At 38.9% G+C, this 22,473-nt stretch overlaps 1 protein-coding gene across 1 annotated transcript in view; it reads right to left on the bottom strand.

The window, feature by feature from the left end:
* Maob (monoamine oxidase B) overlaps positions 1 to 22,473 on the bottom strand; it is a 130,330-nt gene that overhangs the window by 1,283 nt on the left and 106,574 nt on the right. Inside the window, exons 8-14 of the mRNA XM_004849994.4 lie at positions 16,049 to 16,208; positions 11,398 to 11,494; positions 10,147 to 10,200; positions 7,841 to 7,898; positions 4,896 to 4,993; positions 1,110 to 1,221; positions 625 to 687 (exon numbers count right to left, since the gene is read on the bottom strand). Coding sequence (XP_004850051.1) covers positions 625 to 687; positions 1,110 to 1,221; positions 4,896 to 4,993; positions 7,841 to 7,898; positions 10,147 to 10,200; positions 11,398 to 11,494; positions 16,049 to 16,208 — 642 coding nt within the window. The remainder of the gene's footprint in view (positions 1 to 624; positions 688 to 1,109; positions 1,222 to 4,895; positions 4,994 to 7,840; positions 7,899 to 10,146; positions 10,201 to 11,397; positions 11,495 to 16,048; positions 16,209 to 22,473) is intronic.

Raw genomic sequence — 22,473 nt, 5'->3', positions numbered from 1 at the left:
TCTATGCATCCTTTCTAACCAGGAAAACTCCGTGAGTTTTATTAAAAATATGATGAGCATATTGAAAATGAACTTTTAATTTAAATATATTCCATCCATTTGTCCATGGATAGGAGATAAAATTCTTTCTTTTCCTACCTCCAATTGAGAATCATCAGGTCAGATACTTATGCAACAGACATTTATTGAGTTAAGGTTTTTTGTTGTTTTGTTTTGTTTTGTTTTTGCAGTGCAAGGATTGAACCCAAGACTTTGCATATGCTAAGCACATGCTGTACCACTGAGCTACACTCCTAACCCCTATTGCTTTCTTAATATCTAGAACTCTCTGTATACCTAAAATGTACCAATAAACTTAATGAATAAAAAATATATTTAGAACTCTCTGAGAAATGCCTCCTGTTATAAAAAATCTTATTTCCCCTAATAATTTGCAATTAATGTTGCAGCTACCAATGTATCAAAGTTCATTTGCATCTCTCACTTCTGTCCTACCCATAGTTAAACATTCAAGGGCTGGATCACTTAGGGAAAAGTATGTGGATATATACAAGTGTATACTTCTTGAAAATAATTGTTCTTAGAGGAAAGACATTTAAATTCATGAAATAAAATATAGCCTACCACAGACTCTGGTTCTGGCTGCCAAATTTCATCTTCTGGAATCTTCCCTATGGCATGCAAGACCTGAAATGAAAGAGCACTGTTAATGAACAGCAAAACTGACAGCATCTGTCTCTTAATCTGCTTTTTTAAATAAAGGACTAAGTGAATGTCTCTTGAGATAGCAATCCAAAACACCAAGATAAAGGCCAGAGCAGTCCACTTAACCTTTAAAAGTCTCTAAAAGGTCTTTCACTTATAGTAGAAAAAGTTCTGACCACCAGTCACATGGTAAATTTTCTGTAACCTCAGGTAACGTGTTAGATGATTTTGTAATTTTTGGGTTAAGGCATTTTCTTCACCTAAAACTGCTGTTATGATGGAGCTTCATGGATCTTCAGATGGAAGCTATTAGAAAGTTGGTCACAGGATCTCAGACATCTCCTATCTGCTTTTCAGGCCTATGAACTGCCTCCTTCCCCACAGCCCATAACCCTGGGCCTTACCTCTCTGGCTGCTCTCTCCCCAGCTTCCACAGCACCCTCCATGTAGCCACTCCAGTGTGTGGCAGTCTCAGTGCCTGCGAAGAAAACCCTGCCCACTGGCTGGCGTAGAACCCTGAGAAAAAAGCAAAGAGGTAAAAGTAATTGGCCACAGACAGCTGAAGATGAGTGTCCCTACAAGGACCAGGGCTCGTTTCCTCAAGCTCAAAACTCCAAGGGGGACACTGGCAATTTTTTAAAAAATGTTCATTAGGTTCCTCTAGCTTTTACAAGATCTCTGTCACAAACAAAATGGAACAAAAGCCAAAGTTCACTCCTTCACAAAGAGCTCACATTGAAATGATGTTGAACTGACACTGATGGAAACAAAATACATATTGGCTCCACCTTCACTCTCTTTATGGCTCACTACCTCTGGGCATGGTGACACATATCCCCAATTCTCTACCTTGTTATTCCACCAATGAACTTGGCAATCACTTCTCCTCATTGAGCTCTACCCTTTCCATTTCTAAAGGGGATGGCCTAATAATTTCTAAGATTATTTACATTAGTAACATTTAGCAAATTTGGGAGTCTTATGGCTCTATAATTTCCATTCATTGACAGAGCTGGTATTCAAACCCAAGAAATTTGACTCTGCAACCCAGTCTTGGCCACTTGGTTATACTATTTCTCTCTTCTGCATTATTCCTTCAATCTTTTAAAGAATTCTAGGACACAGTTATCATCATTATCTCTTTTTACACAAGAGGAAACTGAAGCTGGAAGAAAAGTGCAGGGACTCACCAAGAGCCATACTGCTAGAGAAGAGCAGAGGTAGGATTTGAACTAGGTCTATCAAAAGTCAAAGTCTCAGTTTTTATCCTATATGCTCTGCCAGACATAGCATCATCACCAAGTAACACTGCCCATACACACTCATTTGTCATAGTACTTGGCCTGGAAAGAAGGGCAATTTTTTGTCACTGTGACAAAAACGCCATAAGGGAAGCACTGTCAACAAGCCACTATTCATCCTACTCAGCCTTACATTATATCAGATAAGGGGTGTCCGGAGTTCATGGCCATGTTTTGTCTTAGTAAACACTCTACACACTGGACCTCTTATTTGAAAGTCAAACAGGTTGGTTCCAATTGGTAGGTTTTCCTTCACCTGCCCTTACTGTAACCATCAAAAAATGAGGGAGGATATAAGAGAAGATATTATAGAATATTAGTAAATAATAATACATGGATTTATCTGGAATTATTGAGAGCCTAAGGGTATTCAGGAAGGGTTTCCTGCAAGAGACAGTGGAGGGGTGGGCTAGCTCAGTGGTTCTGCCGCCTGCCTTGCAAGTGCAAGGTCCCAAGTTCGATCCCTGGTACAGAGAGAGAGAGAGAGAGACAGTGGATTTGCCTTCTCCATGTTCATTAAGCTATGCTGTATTTCACTGCGTGTTTACTTTTTACAAACAGAGATCTAAGTCCAACTGGGGACCTCTGGAAAACCTGGCCAAACCCTAGAGTTAAAGACTAGAAGTGAGAACAAAGGCTTAAAAAAACTAATTGTGCCAACTATCAGAATGTAAAGATATAAAAACCAAGACTTAATTTAAACAGACAAAAAGATAGTTTCCCTCCACTGGTCAAGTGGAAATTGCCTTTCATTAGAGGAAAAAATAAAGTCAAGCAAGCTAGATAAGAAAATCTCTGCTCCTTCTATGGCAATTGAGTGAGCAGACAGTACATATTCACAAAGGATATAGGATATAAGACATCATAAAGGAGAGTTTCATGCATATTTCTTGTGGTTATGTGTTTTACAGAGTAATTATTACAATCAGTTTTTCATTCTATCCAGAAGAAAAATTCCTTAAGAAATGTGTGTTTAGTTCTTTACTAAACTTGTGCTGCTAATTCGGTTCTCTGTCTTCTATAGGAAAGAGAACATTGTCTATTTTCAGGACCCTAAAGATAACACTCTTCACAGTATCCCAAATATCACAGCCTTGAGGGGTCAAGAGAAGCCTTGTGGGCACATAATCTCTGCTCAGGCTGAGTTATGTCACTCAGCTATGCTGTGCCTTAGTTTATACTCTACAACTTGAAGATAGTGATTTCAAAACTTTACTGAGGTAAATGTCCTACTAGAGGAGCATGAAAGTACCCTGGGGATACATGGTGACAGGAACATGTCCTCTTTAGGAACATGTGCAAAGCCCTCCTAATGCACATACCACCTGCAGGGTATAGGAAGCAAGGAATAAGATGAAAGAAGGCATTACCAGGTCACCACCAATGCCTGATGAAATAGGATTTATCTTGCTTCCCTCATGCCATCAGGATCAGACCAATGCAAGTGAATGTCATTTAGGCTCCTGCCCTCAAAGGCATTTTCCTGACATTCTCTGGGATTGCACATACAACTCTCCACTCTGTGGCCAGAAATCTAATCACACAGAAATCTGTGGCACTTTGGATTTAAGACAAAACCAATACAATGATGATCTTTCTCTGTTGAGAGATCAAGTTTACATTCCTGAATGTGTCATAGGAGGCAAAGGGTTGCCTTTCTAGTCAGATTCTCCACTTTGTGTCTTCAAAGTCACCTACAGCCCAGCAATACTGAGCCTTGCCTCTGAACTTCCTAGAACTTGTAGGATTCCAAGCATTTGCTCATACCACTCCAACTGCCCCAATTGCATCCCCAGGAGTCTTCTACCTCTCACAGGCCTCAGGTGGATTGTGCATTATGAAGCCCAGCAGATTTCCTTGGGCAAGGCTAGGGCAGGCTCCATGTGTCTTTCAGGGTAGTTTTATCCCCCTCTATTAGAACACTTATCTCAATACTCTAAAAATCAATTTTTGATGTTATGTCCTTAATTCATACCTTGCCATTGTTGTAAATACAATGAAGTATCAGTAACTCATACTTGGATACACAATGCTGGGAATGCTAAAAGCCATTAGACTTTGAATGGGAAAACTGTATGGTGTGTGAATTATATCTCAATAAAGTTGTTAAAGTGGCTCATGCTCTTATTAACATACTGACTAGTGTTCAGTGTACACCATCTCGTGTTTTCTCATTCCTATGCTAAGGAAAGTGAGATTTGGAGAGAATTTACTTGTCCAGGACAATCAAGTAGGTTATTGGTAGAGTCAGAATGGAAAACCAAGTCTTTTCAAGCCTGGTCTAGAACTCATTTTGCTTTTATAGTGCTGTCTCTATCTATGTTGGCACTTACACAGGTGCATTCGAGGTTGTTTTGCTGAGTTCTAAACTCATTGTAAGGAGACTGCTGACAATGGAAGTGAACCTTCTGACTATCTAAATTGCTTTGGCGGGGTGATACAGAGGATCAAACCCAGGAGCACTCTACCACTGAGCTACATTCCTAGCCACCCCCCTTCTTTTTTACTTTTTAAAATTTTAAGATAGTTACACTAAGTTGCCCAGGCTGCCCTCCAACTTGGGATCCTGCTGCCTCAGCCTCCCGGGTAGCAGGTAGCTTGGCTTAGAGGTGCTTTCTGCCTCACCCATCTAAATTACTATTTTTATGCTGCAACCTTCTTTGGTTATATGGGATTTGCTCCTTAAGAAGAACGAAGATTGAAAAGCAGCACTGTGATGCACAATGAGGGTGGCTTCATTCTTGAGATTCACCAGATTCCAAGAAAATTGGGGATTTTTTTTCTTTTTGGTATTCACAAGAAGCAGGGAGCCGAGTGGCCTGAACCTATTTAGAGTTTGGATTCCAGCGCTGGGGGTTTCAGTCCCAGCTTTGGACACTTTTACTCTACCTTCCATACTGGGTCATGATCCCAGGGGGGAAGTAGGCTGTGTAGCAGCCCCCAGAGTACTGCTCCTCACACCAGTTCTTCTCTTCATAATGCACCGGCTGCAAGGCAGAGTGACAAAAGCGTCACACCACAGAGTGACCAAAGATGCAGAGCATGATATCTAGCTTAGAATAAATCAAACACAGTCCAGTAGACTTCATAATGGACAACCAATTTGCAGTCCATCCTCACAACCCGAAGAGGATAGGTTCCAAGACTCCTCATGGATGCCAAAATCTCCAGATGCTCAAGTCTCTCATATAAAATGGTACAGTATTTGTATAAAACCCACATCTTCCTGTAACTTTCAGTCATTTTTAAATGACTTATAATACCTCATACATGTAAATTCTATATAGATAGTTGTTGTAATATGCTGTTTAGGGAAGAATAACAAGAAAAAGTTTGTACATGTTCAGGACAGATGCAATTCTCTTTCAAATATCTTCTATCCGTGGTTGGTTGAATTCAGAGATGCAGAACCTGAAGATACAGAGGGCTTGCTGACCATATTTCTTTTTTTTTTTTTTGGTACTGGGGATCGAACTAGAGTCCTTGCACTTGCAAGGCAGGCAGTGGAACCACTGAGCTAAATCCCCAGCCCTTGCTGACTATATTTCTGAAACAGAGCCTCACTATCTTGATGTTTTTGAAGATATGTCTTTAGGCAGGTAAATGCCCTTAGTAACTTGTAAGAAATTCAAATTTAGGAAAGTTTTTTCAGTTGATTCATATGTGTTTTAAGTATCGTTTAACAACTACAATTGTCTATTTCCATTTTTAACTTGGTCTTCTTTATTAAGAATTTTTAGTGCTTCATGGTTTCAAGAAAAGTTTTTTGAAGGACTTATGCTTACTGGAGTGATTATATAGGAAAAAGGCAGAAAAACATGTTTGTTGAAGAAAAGGGATGACAAGATTCATGTTTTTGATGGAAATGAGCTTTGTTAAGGGAAGCGGGGCAAGACAGTGTTTTTGTGGCATGGAGGCACTTCTGTTGATGGTGGTACTTTTGAACAACTTTTGGTTTGAAAAACATGTTTTTGCCATTAACAGGCAAGACACTGAAATTTTGCAAAGTTTGAACTCTTACTAAAAATAGGAACTGGGGATGTAGATCAGCGTTAGAGTGTTTACCAGGCATAGACAAGAACCTAGGTTCAATCCTCAGCACCAAAAAGCAAAACAAAACAAACAAAAAATTAAACAGAAATTTTATCATAAATATATTACCTTAAAAAATAAAGCCAACGTATGGAATTTTAACAGAACAAATATTTAAAATAGATTTTGAAAGATGTTTTGTCAGCTTTGTTTGCACATAGCTGACTTTGAATAGTCATTCTTAAGGCATCCTATTTACAAAGTATGAGGCCCTGCCTAAGGGGTTAAATGGCTCCATGCTGGTTGCATGTCACATGACAGGCATCTGAGGGCTGCAGCCAACTTCTGACCATTCTGGCTGTTTCCAGCCAATCAGAAGAAAGGCTGGACTTTCTCTTTCAGTTTTCCTTGCTCCCAGGAATTTCCTCTTTTCACACAATAGACACCAAAGCAAGAGTAAAGCAAATGGTCCTCTCTATGCCAAAAGCAAACAAGGACAGAAACAACTCATTTTTTATCATCAGGAATTAATCATCTAGATTCTTCCCACAAAAAGATTTGCCCTAACGAAAAATGATCAACTCTTTTTGGAAATATGAGAATAAATTCTTTCCTTGCCAAATAAATGTTCCCAACTACCTCACAAGTTGCTGGAGGATCTTCAGTTACAAAATGTTTCAGCCTGAGAATGTCTCAGAAAGTGACTTCAAAGAAGCTGGATTATTTACCAGGGTGAAATATCTTGAGTAGTATTTTAAAAAAAAAGTCTGATGATTTTTAACAGATGTGAAATTATTTTTTAGTTTGTATTTATATTTGGCTTTGCTACTTCACTCACTACCTTGGAGTCTGGAGGTTGTGACTATATTTAAACTTGTAAAATGGTATACTAAGCAAAAAAAAATCCTCATTAATATTGCTTTTATCCAAACCAATTAATTATTTTTTTGCTCATATGCTGAGAAACAATTCCAAGAAACTATAAGAACATATGTTTCACTCATGTCTCCAAGGGGGGTATAAAAATCTTGCTTTAAAACAATGAACAAATGTGACAAAATCAAGTCAAAAGCCACAACAACTTGACCAGGAGGAAGCCAATCACTCCAAAGTTGAGCACAGTTAGAGTTAAGAGTGGGAGGACTAAGCTGCTCACCTACATCATAGTGTATACTGCAGAAGCATGCTCAGCCCCTTCATCAGATTTTTCTCACATTTTAACTGGCACTTGTACATTGCTCTCCCTTGTCTTCAAATGCTTCATGGATAACAGGATTTAATAACTACTCTTAAAAGGTTACATAATCCATGTCAAAACATTAAAAGTTCAGCAGCCTGGTGCCTGTCATAAGAACACCTACTTTTCATTTTAAACACTGATGAGGGAGGTGGTAATGGCTACTGGTTATGAGCACTTCAGGCCCTATGACTCTCACCAGAAGTCCCAAGGAAGAAGCACTGCTTTGCCTGCCTACCACGTGGACTCCTTAACTTGCCCACCCCCATCCCACCTTTAACCACTTCAGAGTTCTATTTCATTAATTTGAAGATCACCATTTCCTCAGGCTACTTCCAAAGGTGTCCAAGAAACTCGGGTGACAAGGATGAGCCAATCCAACTGTCTTCCTTCCATCTCTAATGTTGGGACACAGGGGTGGAGTGAGTGTTAGTTTACGTACATAAATGAGATTAAGGTCCTTTCACAGGATCACAAGAAGAAAAGAAAGCTCTTTTTCATTCCCATTCTGGCTGCCAGGATCTAGGACCTCTACCCTTAGGAAAGGGCTGGGAAGCAGCCTTACCTTCAGAGCTTCTTTAGAGCCTAAGACTTTTGCATAGAGCTCACAAAGTTTCTTTAACCTATGGGGGGAGAAAAACAACAGACGAAAGTGAAAATGAAAGAAGGAAGAGAAAGAAGACATGAGAGACATTTTATTCCCTTATTAAAAAAAAAAAGACACTGAGCCAGGTATGGTGGCACACACTTGTGATTCTAGCACTGTGGAAGGCTGAGGCAGGAGAATCAAAAGTTCAAGCTCAGGCTGAGCAATTTAGTGACTCACCAAGACTATGTCTCAAAAAAAAAAAAGTCAAGAAAGGTTGAGCGTGCAACTCAGTGCAAAGGCTTTTGGTTCAGTTTCCAATATCAAAGGGAAAACAGATTGAGTCATGGCTTCCAGTTTGACATTTTAGTTTGTTAAAAAAAAGGCACTTTGTCCTACTTCAAATATGTTAAACCAAATATGTTAAATATGAGGTCACAAACATGAATGATGTGAGATTAGTGATAAACAGTGGACAGTAAAGTGATACACTGTGTGAATCACTGGAGCCTCATGACAATTTCTTTGTTCATTTGAGAAATTCAGCTATGCACATTTTAAATGTCAGTCCATCTGATAAGCACTGGAGATTTCTGGGAAGATGAAGGACATAGCCCTTGGCACTTCCCCTTGTCCTCTTGCCCCACTGTGAATGGGGAGCAGGAAAAGCTGTGATTTCTGCTTCTGTCCCTTGCTGAACTGTGAGATCTTGGGCAGGTTACTCTAGCTTGCTGAGCTTCAATCTTATCACATGATTTTTTTCATTAATGATTTAAAACTGTGGTTCCCAGATCAGCAGCATCAGTATCATCAGAGAACTTGTTAGAAATATCAAATCTCAGGTCCTGCCCCAGACTTCCTGACTCAGAAAGGAGAGTGACAGCAGTTTGTGTCTTCACAGACTCTCCAGGGGGCTCTCAAATTTGAGAACCACTGATTTAAAGTTCCAGCCTGATAACTGGTATGTAATAAAGAAATGCTCAACAAATAGTAACTCTTAAGTCTAATGAGAGAATTAGAAGTAAGCCAATAGTTATAATTAATCAATTGATTATTCAATTAATTATTCAATTCAGATAAGATGAGTCAACTATATTTCTATAAATAAAGATAGTTATTTCTGGCCTGATTTTTAAAGAATAGTAATGCTAAAGGGTATCTTGAATGCGATTTAGAGTTAAGCCAATGATTTTTTTAAAGTGTTATTATTTTAAACTCAGAAATTCTTTCTACAAACAAAAGTGTATAAAAATTCCTGATTTCTTCTCCTCCCCTTTGCATAATGAAATAGTTTAACACAAACAGAGGTATGTCCAGACAGAGCAAAGAAGTAAAATTAAATTTAGAAACAAAACCAAATATATAAAAGGATTTAGAATTCATAAAGGTGGGTACTTTAAGTCCATAGGGAAAAGACACATTATTTAATAAAATAGCAGTATAAAATAAATTTTATATTTTTATGTAGTCAAATTTATCCATTTTTAAATCATGGCTTCTAAATGGTCTATCATGCATAGTAAAGACGTCCCTATTCCATAGTAATTGTTTTAATCACCCATTTTCCATACTTTTCTGGATTCATCTATTATATGAAAATCATTGTTCCTTCTGAAATATATTTTGGTGTAAGAAGCAATGTAGCAGTCCAGCTTTATTTTCTTCATGCATAGCCGTTTGTCCCAGTAGTAGTGTGGAAACACATAATTGGCAGTGGTGAAAACTAATTGTCAGAAGAAATTACAACCTCCAGAGAAATTAGTCCCTCTGTACCTATAGTCTGTAATTGTTATGCATGGCTCATGTACTGCTCTGCAATACAGTCATTTGTCTACCTGGTTATCTCCCCAACAAATACATTTTCAGCCTCTAGGTTATACCCATTTTCATAGTCTCCGTAGTTCTTATCATGGTGTCTTGTGTACAACAAACTCAATAAATATTAATTTGAATTTTTGGTTCTTAAGTTATCAGCACAGTGCCTTTCTAGAAGACTCTTATTAACAAAACAGACATGTAGCATCGCCAATACATATATTGTTAGGCAGTCTCTAAGATAAAAGGTTAGGTAACAATGTAAGGCAAGCAAGTAGACAGAAAAGAAGGAAAGAAGGAGGAATTGAGAGGAAGGAGAGGGAGAAGAGGAAAAAAAGAGGAAAAGAAGGAAGGGAGAAAGGGTTGGAGGGAAGGAGAGAGGGAGGAGAAAAGGAGGGAGAGAGGGAGAGAGGGAGGAAGGAAAGAAGGGAGGGAGGCAGGGAGGATAGGAAGACAAAGCACTTCGTTACCTTTCTTCTTTGGTAAGTCGTGCCAGTTTTCTGGCTTTGTGAGCAAGGATAAATCTAAAAGATACAAACAAAACAAAGAAGGAAAATTAATGATTTCTCTTGTCCCAGCCTGATTTCTATAGTTACATGTGTGTCTAATGTACAATGTTGAAAGCAACCAGAGGAAACAATCTCTACATTAGCTTAATTCATGTTCATAGTTCTACTATTTACATGCTGTAACTCTGACACTGAAGAGCAGCTTTTAGCTTTGGGGAGTTAGGGGACTGAAATTATATGAGTGGCCACGATTTCTGCCTACGGTAACAAGATGACTGACCCACCGCCTCCCCACATGACTGGTGGCCAACAGGAGTGAGCCCTGGGCCAGATGCCCACTTAAGTCTCCATATGAGCCTTTCCGATTTCATCCAGTCCTTGCCCTTTCTGTTCTGTCTCCACCATGGTATCTCCTTAGCACCCAACCTCCTAGATTCACTTAGGATCATGATCTATCTTAGGATCTATCTTAGGATCTACCTTCATGAAAGGATAAATATAGCTCCCACGAGAGTGGATAGAACAACCTTGGCATCCTCTCCTTCCTCCCTTGTTTCCTCTTTTGCCATATGATCTGTTAGCATATGCCCACTTCTGCTCCACTTTTCACCATGCATGGAACAGCATAAGGCCCTCACCAGAAGCCAAGCAGTTGCTGGTCTTGGACTTCCAGAACTATGCTAAAATAAGCCTCTTTTCTTTTTGGGGGGAGGTGGGGGTGGGTTGTGTACCGGGAATCGAACTCAGGTCCTTGCACTTGCAAGGAAGGTGGCAGAACCACTAAGCTAAATCCCCAGCCCCTAAGCCTCTTTTGTTTATAAATCACCCAGTCTTTGGTACTCTGTTCTAGCAGCACCAAATGGAGTAAGATAACACTGATCCCCATATAGCCTTCACAAGAAGCTTTTAGTAAAACACCCCAATTAAGGTCTTTATATAATGTTTCAACAAAAAGTAGATTACCAAATTTATCTCCCTAAGCACTAAAAATAACATGTTTAAAGTGTTGCTGGTATTCTACTTTTCTAGAAAAGCATTCCTTGCAAGACACTGAAAAAGAGAAGTAATAAGAATCTTTCTTTTGATGGATTTGGAGAATAGTGTCATTGAGTAAAACAAAATTATTTAACAACATTTGGTACACATTTATCGAGAGTATTTGATTATCTTGTCAACACTGAATACAGCCAGAATACTGTAATAGTGGCTTACCCAATTATAGCGGCATAGCTGCCATCAGGTTTGGTATCATCCAATGTGTAGGCAACTGGAGCTTCCTCTCCTTCAATAACCATGGTTCCACAGAAATCTTGGAAAATGACAAGATGGAAGAACATATTCATCATTCTATCAAACGACTCACAGCAGTTATAATGAAGCACACATTTTTCAACTCAAAGCCTGAAAACCAAATGTAGCATATTATACTCCGAATGTGAGATGCCAAACCAAACTGATGGCAAACGGAGCATTGAGTAGTTAACACTTTGTGAAAAAAATCAAACCATAAGTACTTCTCTACAAACAATAAGGCAATGTAATGTTTTAAATGAATCATGGCTGCTATTTAGTGAAATTTGGTTTCCCCTGATGTGTATTAATATTTGGAACCCCTGTTTCCACTTTCATAAGAAATCAGAATACAATAAAAAATGTGCAAAGGAAATACTAGTCCATCCTTGTACAGCAGAAGGGACTGGATGTTTACGTTTTACAGGTTCACTTTTTTTTGGGGGGGGGGGGTTTGAGATGGAGTCTTGCTCTGTTGCCCAGGCTGACTGACCTCAAACTCCTGGGGTCAAGTGATCTTCCTGTCTCAGCCTCCCATCTAGCTGTGACTATAGGTGTGACTGTACATGTACCACCATGCCTGGCCACTTTATGTGAAGTAGTCTTAACTCTGGCAACAGAGCTGAGGCCATGGAAAACTGAAATTCATAGCTTCCCAAACCCTGATTTCAAACATGACCTCCAAAGCTCCCTTTTCCTCTCAGGAGCAACTTGGAAAACAATGTCAGTTCACTCCTCATTCCCATCCTGAACAAAATATAGTTGGCCCTCTGCATCGGTGGGTTTCACATCTGTGGATTCAGTTTTGTTTTGTTTTTGGTACCGGGGATTGAACTCAGGACCTTGTCCTTTCGAGGCAGGCACCGAAACCACTGAGCTAAATCCCCAGCTCACATCTGTGGATTCAAATCTAACTGTGGGTGGAAATACTTGAGAAAAAAATTATATGCATATGAACCTGTACAGATTTTTATTTGTCATGATTCCCTAAACATTATAGTATAACAGCTCTTTAAAGAACATTTACATTGTATTAAATATTAAAAGTAGAACTTATTTAAAGTATATGGGGAAGAGTATAGGTTCTATTCAAATACTGTACAACTTTATAGAAGGGGCTCAAATATCTGAGGATTTTGTTATCCATGGAGGTTCCTGGGCCCAAACCCCCACAGATGCCAGGAATGACTGTATACATAACTTCAACAAAAGACTGTGACGGAGCAATGGTGAAAATGTCAGGCCAGAATCTAAAAGCTTATAATAATATCCTATTGCAGTGTGCACCTTCTGCTGCCCCATCATTTACTTACAAATAGGCAGTTATTTGCAGAAAATCATGGCGGAAGACTCTGGAGCAAAGGTTGTATAGAAATGTCAACAAGAGGGTTTCAAACTAAGGAAGGAAGAACTGTGCAGGCACACCTCTCCCAGACCTGTGAGAAGCCACATCTGGAGGCCTTTTAAACTGTACTTGTTTCTATCCTCCCACATCCCTGCCCACTGAACACCTGTGAGAATCCATGCCCAGTCAGCCACTGGCACTTGCCATGCCATTCAAAGGCAAGAAAGAGAGGCGACACACAGGACAGAATCTCATCAGAGAAAAGAGAAGGTGCACATGGGTTGTGTAGGGATCACTGAAGGGATGGAGGTGAGCACACGATGCCATGCAGGCCAGGGAGAAGGCTCTGCTTTCTGGATGGAGGAACTGTTTGCACACTTCCTTTGCAGAGCAATGCTGGCCTCTGAGCAAGGCAACAGATATCTCAGAGAAAGTGAAGGAACGAGGGGCAGAAAGAAAAGCCATATAGAACCATGCAACATCAGTAGGATTTCTGTAACTCACAGGGAGAAAGTGTAGGGGCCTTGCCTGCGTACACAGAGCATCTGACAGCTTGGCAGGGCTACACTCTTAAAAAGGAAGAGGACAAGCAAGGACATCCAGATATTTAATAAAGTTCTTGATGAAGAAAAGTAAAGACAAAGCAAAAACAAACAATAAACTAACCAACCCCTTTTACCTTGTTAGCTCATATTCCTTGACTTTTCTGTTACTATTGTATATTTAATGTATTTATTCAACCAACCATTATTGGGCACCTATTGTATGCCAGGTACTGTGCTAGGCATTGGAAATTCAAATGCCCATTTTCTAGTCCAGAAAATTCAGATGTAGGAAGAAGATGTAGTACAAACTAGTAATTACATGACAACATACTGAATTCTGGGTTAATATAGAAACACAGAGGAGAGCTCCAAAACTCGTCTTGTATGATTCCTGTTACACTGATAGCAACTCAGTAACAAATGTTTGAGGGACTCTGTAAAGAAATCTGGAGAAGGGTATTTGCATTGTATGAGACCGTCAATGTCACTCCCAAAGACACTGTAATTAACTACAGGTTGAGTATCTCTTATCTCAGATGCTTGGGACCAGAAGTGTTTTGATTGGGAATTTTCTTGGATCTTGGAATATTTGCACATACTTAATGAGATATCTTGTAGATGGGACCTAAGACTAAATATGAAATTTTCTTGTTTCATATATACCATATATATATATGGCCTGAGGGTAATTTCAGATAATAGGGAAGGTGGGTATGATCAAAGCACATTACATGTATAATGAAAATGTCACAATAAAACCTATTATTCTGTACAATTAATATGCATAAATAATTAGAATAAAAATACATACAATCACTTCAGATCAAAAATAATTTTATCCATGAAACAAATTTTCATGGTGTCGAAATTTTCCACTTGTAAAATTACGTGGATGATCAAAAAGTTTCAGATTTTAGAGCATATCAGATTTGGGATTTTGGGTTTAGAGATGCTCAATGTGTAGTAGTAATTCAAAAGAAATCTCAAATGCTTGGATGGGGCTATCCAATGTCTATAATTATTTTTTAAGTATTACTAAGGCTCATTGCCAACAAGAACCAATTCGGATCTGGCCTCTTTCCTGAAGGAGGAATTTGGGTTTTCTTTTTTATATCAGAGAAAATTTGCCTGTCATACGGCAAGCTCAAAATAGAAGTCTGCAGACATGAATGGAGAGCTGGAGATTCTTAAAGGGATTCATAGTCATTAAGAGAAGAGTCTATATTCCTAGTCTTAAACCCTATCTACTTGCCACCAGACAGCCACTAAAAAGTGTGACCTAGAGGATCACAAAAGTAAGCAAACTCAGCACCAGTATGTCACTGCCATTCGATTCAAAGACTAAAATGATGGGGCTCTTCATGATGGATCTCTTCATGTCAGGTCCTCTGCAAAGGGTAATTACTTGCTCAGCTGATGCACCAATCCTGATAATCCATGGTTATCTGCCAGATAGGGAATTAGAACCCTGTGATGTGGCTGAAAAAGGTGTCCAAATTTGATATCCATGGGGGATTGGTTCCAGGACCTCTGCAGACACCAAAATCTGTCAGTACACAAGTTTCCTATATAAAATGGAGTAGCTATTTGCATATGAACTAAGAACATTCTCCCATATACTTTAAATAATCTCTAGATTTCTAATTATACATAATATGATATAGAATAAATGCTCTATAAATATTGTTTTACTAAATTACTTAGGGAATAATGGCAAAAAATCTGTACATGTTCTGTACAAATGCATTTTTTCCAAATATTTTTGATACATGGTTGGTTGAATCCACAGATGCAAAACCTGTGGATAGAGGGCCAATTGTATGCAGGGAATACTGCCCTCAGGCAAAACTGTGACACTGTCTCTATTTATCTTCAGCACAATCTTCTCCTTTCTTCCGTCTTTTCTCTTCAGCCCATCCTGCCCTTTGCCCTCAGTCTCAGGGACTGACTGTTCTTACACTGGTCTCCACTCCAAAGAAAAGTAGATGTGACAAGTGCAAATGTGTCAAGACTCCAGCATGTTAATGTCCAATCCAGCAGCCACTAGCCACATGTGGCTATATACATTCATATTTAAAGCAATTAACTTAAATAAAATTGACAAATTTGAGACCTCAGAGTCACTGGCTACATTTCAGATGTTCAGTACCCACATATGGCCAATAGCTAGTGGATTGAACATAGCAAATCAAGAACATTTTTATCTTGCAGAATTCAGCACTTTAGTGAGCATCCTATGTATTGTTTTACCAGGTAAGACAATCAGTAGTAGCACACTTGATGACTATATATGAATGAATAAATGACTTTAATTTAATATAGTAGAATCTTGACACTAACAAGGGATGGCCTGAAAAGTTTTAGAACCCTTACCTTTGTGAGTAGCTTTATAAACCCACACTTTAAAAAACTTGAGTAGAAAATGCTAATTACCTATTCTCATGACAGGTTGTGGCAGTATTAAATAAACTTTATATTAAATTATAAAAGGAGTTGATCATATTCCAAGGAAAGTTAATTGCATGAGTTTGCACCAATGGATTTTATTTGAAAGAACTGTACTTGGGACAGAATTGCACTATGGCCAGAATTTGAATAAAAATAGTTACATGCAAATGGATGTCTTGACACCAAGTTTCGTGGGACCTTCTGCTGAGTATCTTTATGTAAGGAAAGTACTCACCCATTTTCCTCCAGAAAGGCTCTTTATAATAGACTATGCACTTGATGACTGAACCCATAGGTACACGGGCCACCAGCTGGTTTCTCATCATTGGCAGAGGAGGATTGAAGTGAATCTTCATGCCCAGAACAGGAGGGATAGCACCGATCACATATTTAGCCTGAAAGAAAAGCAATGTGCTTAAATATTATTGATCTTTTCAGGTTTTCCCCAGTGATCTCATCTCATATCCTTGTTCACTTTCAGTCTCTTAACAGCAAAGCCAGAAAGATCCTATAAAAGTCTACCACAACACTTATTATTCACTAGTTCAAAGGTTTCAATGACTTCTCATCATATTTGGAGTCAACATCAAGTTCCTTGCAGTCACTTCCAAGGTCATACATGTTGCTGTTCCTTGATCATGTCTTGGCACTTGCTGTTCCATCTATATGAAACACTCTTTCCCCAAAGAGGCACATGGCTCAATCCTTCATCTCCTTCAGTTCTATGCTCAAATATCACCTCAATAAGGCCTTCCCTGATGACTTTATTTAAATTTATGAGCTCAATCCTCCTGAAGAATGAACCTAGGGCCTTTCCACTATGCTACAACTCCAGTCCTTTCATATTTTTTTTAAATTTTGAGACAAGGTCTCATTAAGTCACTAAGTTGTCCAGGCTGGGGTTGTGATCCTCCTGCTTCAACGTTACAGAATGCTGGACTCACAGGTGTGTGCCACCACACCTAGCTTTGATTATGGCCTTTATCCTTCACTAAAATGTAAACTTTGTGAGAGCAGGGAATTCCACTGGTCTTGGTTACTACTGAATTCTCAACTCCTAAAATAATGCCAGACAGAGTGCCCAGGAGGAGGCTCCCGGGCGGCCATTCCACCACTCCCAGGGCAGAAGAGGTGAGCCGCGCGGGTGCCAGCAGTACACGCCCCCACCAACGTGGAAATGAGAAGACATGTAAACAGGCCTCAAAAACAGACTTCCAGATCACCTACAGCAACCCCAAAGGGAAAAGAGACAGAACAATCTGATACTCAACCACTTGGACTGCCTGAACTGGCAACAAAAGAGGATCTGGAAAAAATGAAATCAGAAATAATTTCTCAGATAACAGCAAAGATTGCGCCCATAGTGCAAGACATGATTAATAAATCTAGAGAGGACACAGATAAAAAATAGAGGAGCTGAGGAACATGATGGAATCACAACATAGGAAACAAACAGAACCCATAAAACAGATGCAAACAGATTTCCAGGAGATTAAAAACTCCATTGAAAGTCTACACAGCAGAATGAACCAATGTGAGGACAGAATTTCAGAAATAGAAGATAAGATTGCAATTAGTGACCAGGAAAAGAAAAATTGCTTCAAACTGTAAGGGACCATGAGAAATCAGTCCAGCAGCTGCTAGACGATGCAAAGAAGAAAAACATAAGACTGACTGGAGTCAATGAAAAAGAGGAGAGAGTGCAGATGACATAAAAAAAACTGTTCACAGAAGTGATGGCAGAAAACTTCCGAAGCAGGGGAAAAGAGTCTGACATATAGATAAGTGAGGCATATAGGACTCCAACTAGCCTTGATCTAAAAAAATCTACACATAGGCATATAATTGTTAGGATTCCAGAAACCCAAAAAGAACAAAATTTTACAAGCAGTGAGAGAAAAGAAACAAATCACCTATAAAGGGAAGCCCATCAGAATCACAGCAGACTTCTCAATGCAAACCCTCAAGGCAAGAAGAGCTTGGAGTGATGTATTTCAAGCCCGAAAGGAAAACAGACTCCAACCCAGATTGATGTACCCTGCAAAACTATCTTTCAAAATTAATGGATAATTAAGATACTTTCATGATAAAGAGCACCTTAGGAACTTCATGAATACCAAACCAGCACTCCAAAAAATTTTAGACAATATCCTAGAAAAAGACAATGAGGATCACAACCCCAGGAAGTCCAGCAGAATAAATTCATTGGGCATGACAAATTAAACCCAAAGGGGGAGAATCCAACAAAAAGAAAATGTCATGACAAGGCTTTTAAAACTTTTAACTTCATCTCCCTAATGAGTGTATAACTCAATCTTGATATTGTACTGATTAGTATTTTTCTGAATCTAGTGTTGCACACCTTTCCTTGTGCTGTACTGGCTATTTATCATCTTCTTATGTCTACTTTTTAATTGGGTTGTCTGTTAATGAGCTGTAAGAGTTCTTTATAGTCTGGTCATAGGTTATATGCATTGTAAATATGGTCTGTTTAAGGACTACTTTTCATTTTCTTAATGATATCATTTAAAGTTCTAAATTTTGGTGGAATCTCATTTATCAATTTTTTTCTTTTATATATCATGTTTTTTGTATCCTAGGATGTTCTTGCTTACCCTAAATTCATAAACATTTTCCCTTATAATTTCTTCTTAAAGTTTTATAGTTTTAGTCTTTCATATTTAGGTTCATAGATCCTTTCAAGTTATTTTTATGTATGGAAACGGTTGTGGTTAATTTTTTATATACGGATACCAGGTGTTCTAGTGCCATTTGCTAAAAACAATATCTTTTCCTCTGCTCTTGAATTGATTTTATACTCTATAAAATGTTAATGTTAAGTAATCTTTCAAAACTCAGTGGAACATATATGTGTGGTTCTATTTCTAGATTCTCTGTTTTATTCCAATGATCCATATGTCTTTCCTTACACCAACACTGCCTTGATTACTGTAGCTTTAGAGGAAGTCTTAAAATTAGGTACTAAATGTTTTCCAACACTGTTTTTTCTTTTTCTTTTTCTTTTTACTTCTCTAGGTCCTTTGTACTCCTACATAACTTTTAAATTTCAATATCCAATTCTTCATTTATAGCAAGTATACATAGACCTGAATTTTTATATATACCTTGTGTTTTCTAATCCTGCTAAATTTAAATACAAGTTCTAGGGGCTACTAGAGATTTCTTAGTATTTTCTCTGTAGATGATCATTTCATCTACATATAAAGATTTTGCTTCTACCTTGCCAATCCTATCCTAATTGTGTCATTTTATTGCCAGACTATTTTGGTTTGGGCCTATGTTTCAAAGTTCAATAGACAGATGAAGAGTAGGCATATCTGCCCTTGTTCCCCACCTTAGGGAGAAAGCATTGTAGCTTCTCCATTCATATAAGGCGTTTTTGCTGGAAGTATGGAGTACATGTCTTTAATCTGTTGAGAAGGTTCTGTTCTACTTCTAGTCTCCTGATAGCTTTTACCATGAACAGCTGTGGAATTTAGTCCAATACTTTTTTTCCAACTAGTGACAGGATCATATGGCTTTTTCCTTTCCTCTGTTAAAATGATGACTTTGGGGGGTGGATCTTCCAATGTTGAACCAACACTGCCATCCCTGTAACAAAACCACTTTCTGCATACTGCCAGATCTGACTTCTAATAGTTTATTTTGTTAAACAAATTTCTATCTATGTTCATACTTTTTTCTTCTATTATTTTTATCCAGTTTTAGGATTAGCACAATGTTGATTTCCTAAAATGAGGGGAGAAGTGTTCCTTCTTTCTGCTGCTTTAAATGTTTGATATAATTTATCAGTTAAAATGTATATGAGCCTATTGTTGTCATATAGGTAGGTTTTCAAACTAGGAATATACTTTCTTTAATAGGTGCTATTCAAATTTTATATTTCCTCCAGAGTTAGTTTCATTAATTTGTCTTCTAAGGCACTTCTTAGAAGTGGTCAAATTTATTTCAACTCAGATTTTTGAAATATGCTTTCTATATCCTTTTAAATTCTGTAAAATCTGTGGTAATGTCTTCTAGATCTTGATATTGTGATTTTAAAATGTATAATTGATATTGTGTAATAGGAAGAAAAGTTCTAAATGAGTAGGGGAAGTGGGAGGGGTAGGGGAAAGGAAAGAAGGCAAAAGAAAAAATATGAGAAAAGGAAAAAAATGGAAACAAAGTCTTTGCAAATAGGGAAGGGAGGGCAGGGGAAGGGGAAAAAATAAGAATCAAGATACTCATGTAATGGTACAAGATCCCGATGATGAATGTAACTGTATTTTATACCTAAAATCTACCAATAAACTTAATGGGGAAAAATAAATAAATAAAATAATGCCAGACAGGAGAGAAAAATGATGGAGCAGTGAGTGTCAGCATCTCTGAGACAAAGTGCCCAGAGTCTGGAAATCAACAACTGGGAGAGGAAACAAAGTGAGAGGAGGGCATATGGGAGCCTTGAGGGAACTGACAGAGGAGAAAAAGAAAATAGGATCCATTACTACAGAAGAAATAGCTCACCACTGCAGACCTGAGACTGAGTGCTGTGCAGAACAGCTGTGTAGCTGCTCTGGGAGGTAGCAGAAACAACTTTGCTCTTCTCTGTAAAATGAAGACCTGACCTGGACCAGGAAAATCTTATGCAATCGGAGGCAGTAGTGAGAACACAAAACACTGTTTCCTGAGTGGCCTCCCAGAGTCAACAGCTGGTGAGTGAGGTGTTAGGGCAACCCAGAGCACAGTCAAGCAGATCAGCAGGGGGCAGGCAGAGTCCCCATGTTTTTTCAAAAGGCTCAAGGCTCAAACTCCAACAGTAGAGCAGCTCCAGGGTCTCTTCACTGACAAGTCCCAGACTGGAAGTAAGGAAGGGCTATCCAGTCACAGTAGATTGCTGGCAGTTGCACAGCAGACTGGGGAAAATTCTGCTGAGAAATAAGGAGTGGGACTACCCAGATTCTACTTTGGCAGCTGCCAAAGCCAGTCTTAGCCCTAGCTACAAAGGACTGGTAGTGTCCCCCCTGCTCTGCGAATGGGCCAGGCAAGTGCCCTTGGCTGGTGGCAGGACAGGGGCACCCCCCACCACCACCATGGCTAGCACATGAGAGCAATCAACAGTGTGGAACAGAGGAGGCCATGCAAGGTCCAGGAGGGGCCAATTGTGCACCAACCTGGGAGCAGCCTCAGGCTGGCTCCATCTGAGGCTGCCACAGCAGCTGGGAGAGTGGCATGGAGACAGTCACAGTGGGGAGACATGAGTGGGACGCTACCTGAGAGACATCTGGAAAGTTGCTGGCTGAGAAACAGCCCCAGCCCCTACATCTGGAGGCCAAAATCATCCCTATATCCAGCACTAATCTTACTGCAGACTTGGCGGGGTTACATAGCACATCTGGCTCTGTATCAGACACTAACAAAGAACTGTGGACACCAGAGGAATATTATTATTTGTCTTTTTCTTTGTTGCTTGATTTGTTTTCTTTTTTCTGTCTGGTTGGGGTTTTTTTGTAGGTTGTTCAGGTTTTTTGCCTTTATTTTTGCTCTGTTCTATTCATCTTCTTTCTCTCTTTCCTCAATTATTTCTCTTAATTTTATGATATCTTCATGTGAGTGACCAGTGTCTTTTGACTTTCTGGTTTGCTTCAATATTCTTTTGCTTTCTCCTTCATTCTTTCTCTCTCCCACATGATTCTCTAGTTTTCCAAAGCTTGGGTGTTGATTCTTTACTTCCACCCTTGCTTCTACTATATTTCTTTTTATTTAGCTCATGTTTTGTCCCCTATTCCTCTTAAATTTCTCCTCCACAGGGTAAAAATACTCTACTAAAGGATAACTCATTGGATATAAGCTCTGGTTTATGTTGGATTTTGTTATATAATAGTAGAGCTTGCTCATATGATTAAAGGTACCAAACTAATAGTTACAAGAGTTTGTCAGTTGCTAGGCTGTGCTTGATGCTATTGTCATTGCTACTTGTACTACTTTAGCCAGAATGTCATACCTGTTGTAATCAGGTGTTCTACCTTGTATGACCACACTGCAATTGTCTGAGATCACAATCATCACCACAGTCCAGTACCAAAGGACTGGGTACTGAGCTAAGTAGATAGCAACCTCTCATTCTTAATAAATTGGGAAGGTAGAATCTCGGGATAGACACAAAGACCAAGAACCACCTACACCTAGAAGGTATCTCTGAGGAATAGACACTTCCTAGAGAAGCTTCATACTAGTGACAAAGCTATTGACCATAAGAAATCTACAAGCAACTACTCAGAAAACAAAATAAAATTTTAAAAAATAGAAAATGACAAGACATAGAAACAAAATTCATCCCCAAACCTGAAGCCCACCCAAGAAAGTGCAAGGGACAAGGAAATAGTGGCTATCAGAAGCCACCTATCTGAACTTTCTGAAATGATAGGAGAAGATGTAAAAAAAAAAAACCAGATAGATGAGGTTATAGAGAAAATAATCTCTCAAGTTAAAAAAAAATGACAATCAAAATGCAGGACATGCTCAATGAATCTGGAATAGACATAGATTTAAAAAATACATGAGCTTAGGAAAATGATGGAAACCACGAATGCCCAACATAGGAAAGAAATGGAATCCATGAAACAGACTCAAACAGACACCCAAGAGATTAAAAACTCC

Source organism: Heterocephalus glaber, unplaced genomic scaffold, assembly GCF_053883595.1.
Source record: "Heterocephalus glaber isolate CG9 unplaced genomic scaffold, H.glaber_assembly_v1.0 deba00001547, whole genome shotgun sequence".
Taxonomy (NCBI): Eukaryota; Metazoa; Chordata; class Mammalia; order Rodentia; family Bathyergidae; genus Heterocephalus; species Heterocephalus glaber.
Note: the sequence above shows the minus strand (reverse complement) of the source record. Positions and strands in the feature narration are given on the sequence as shown.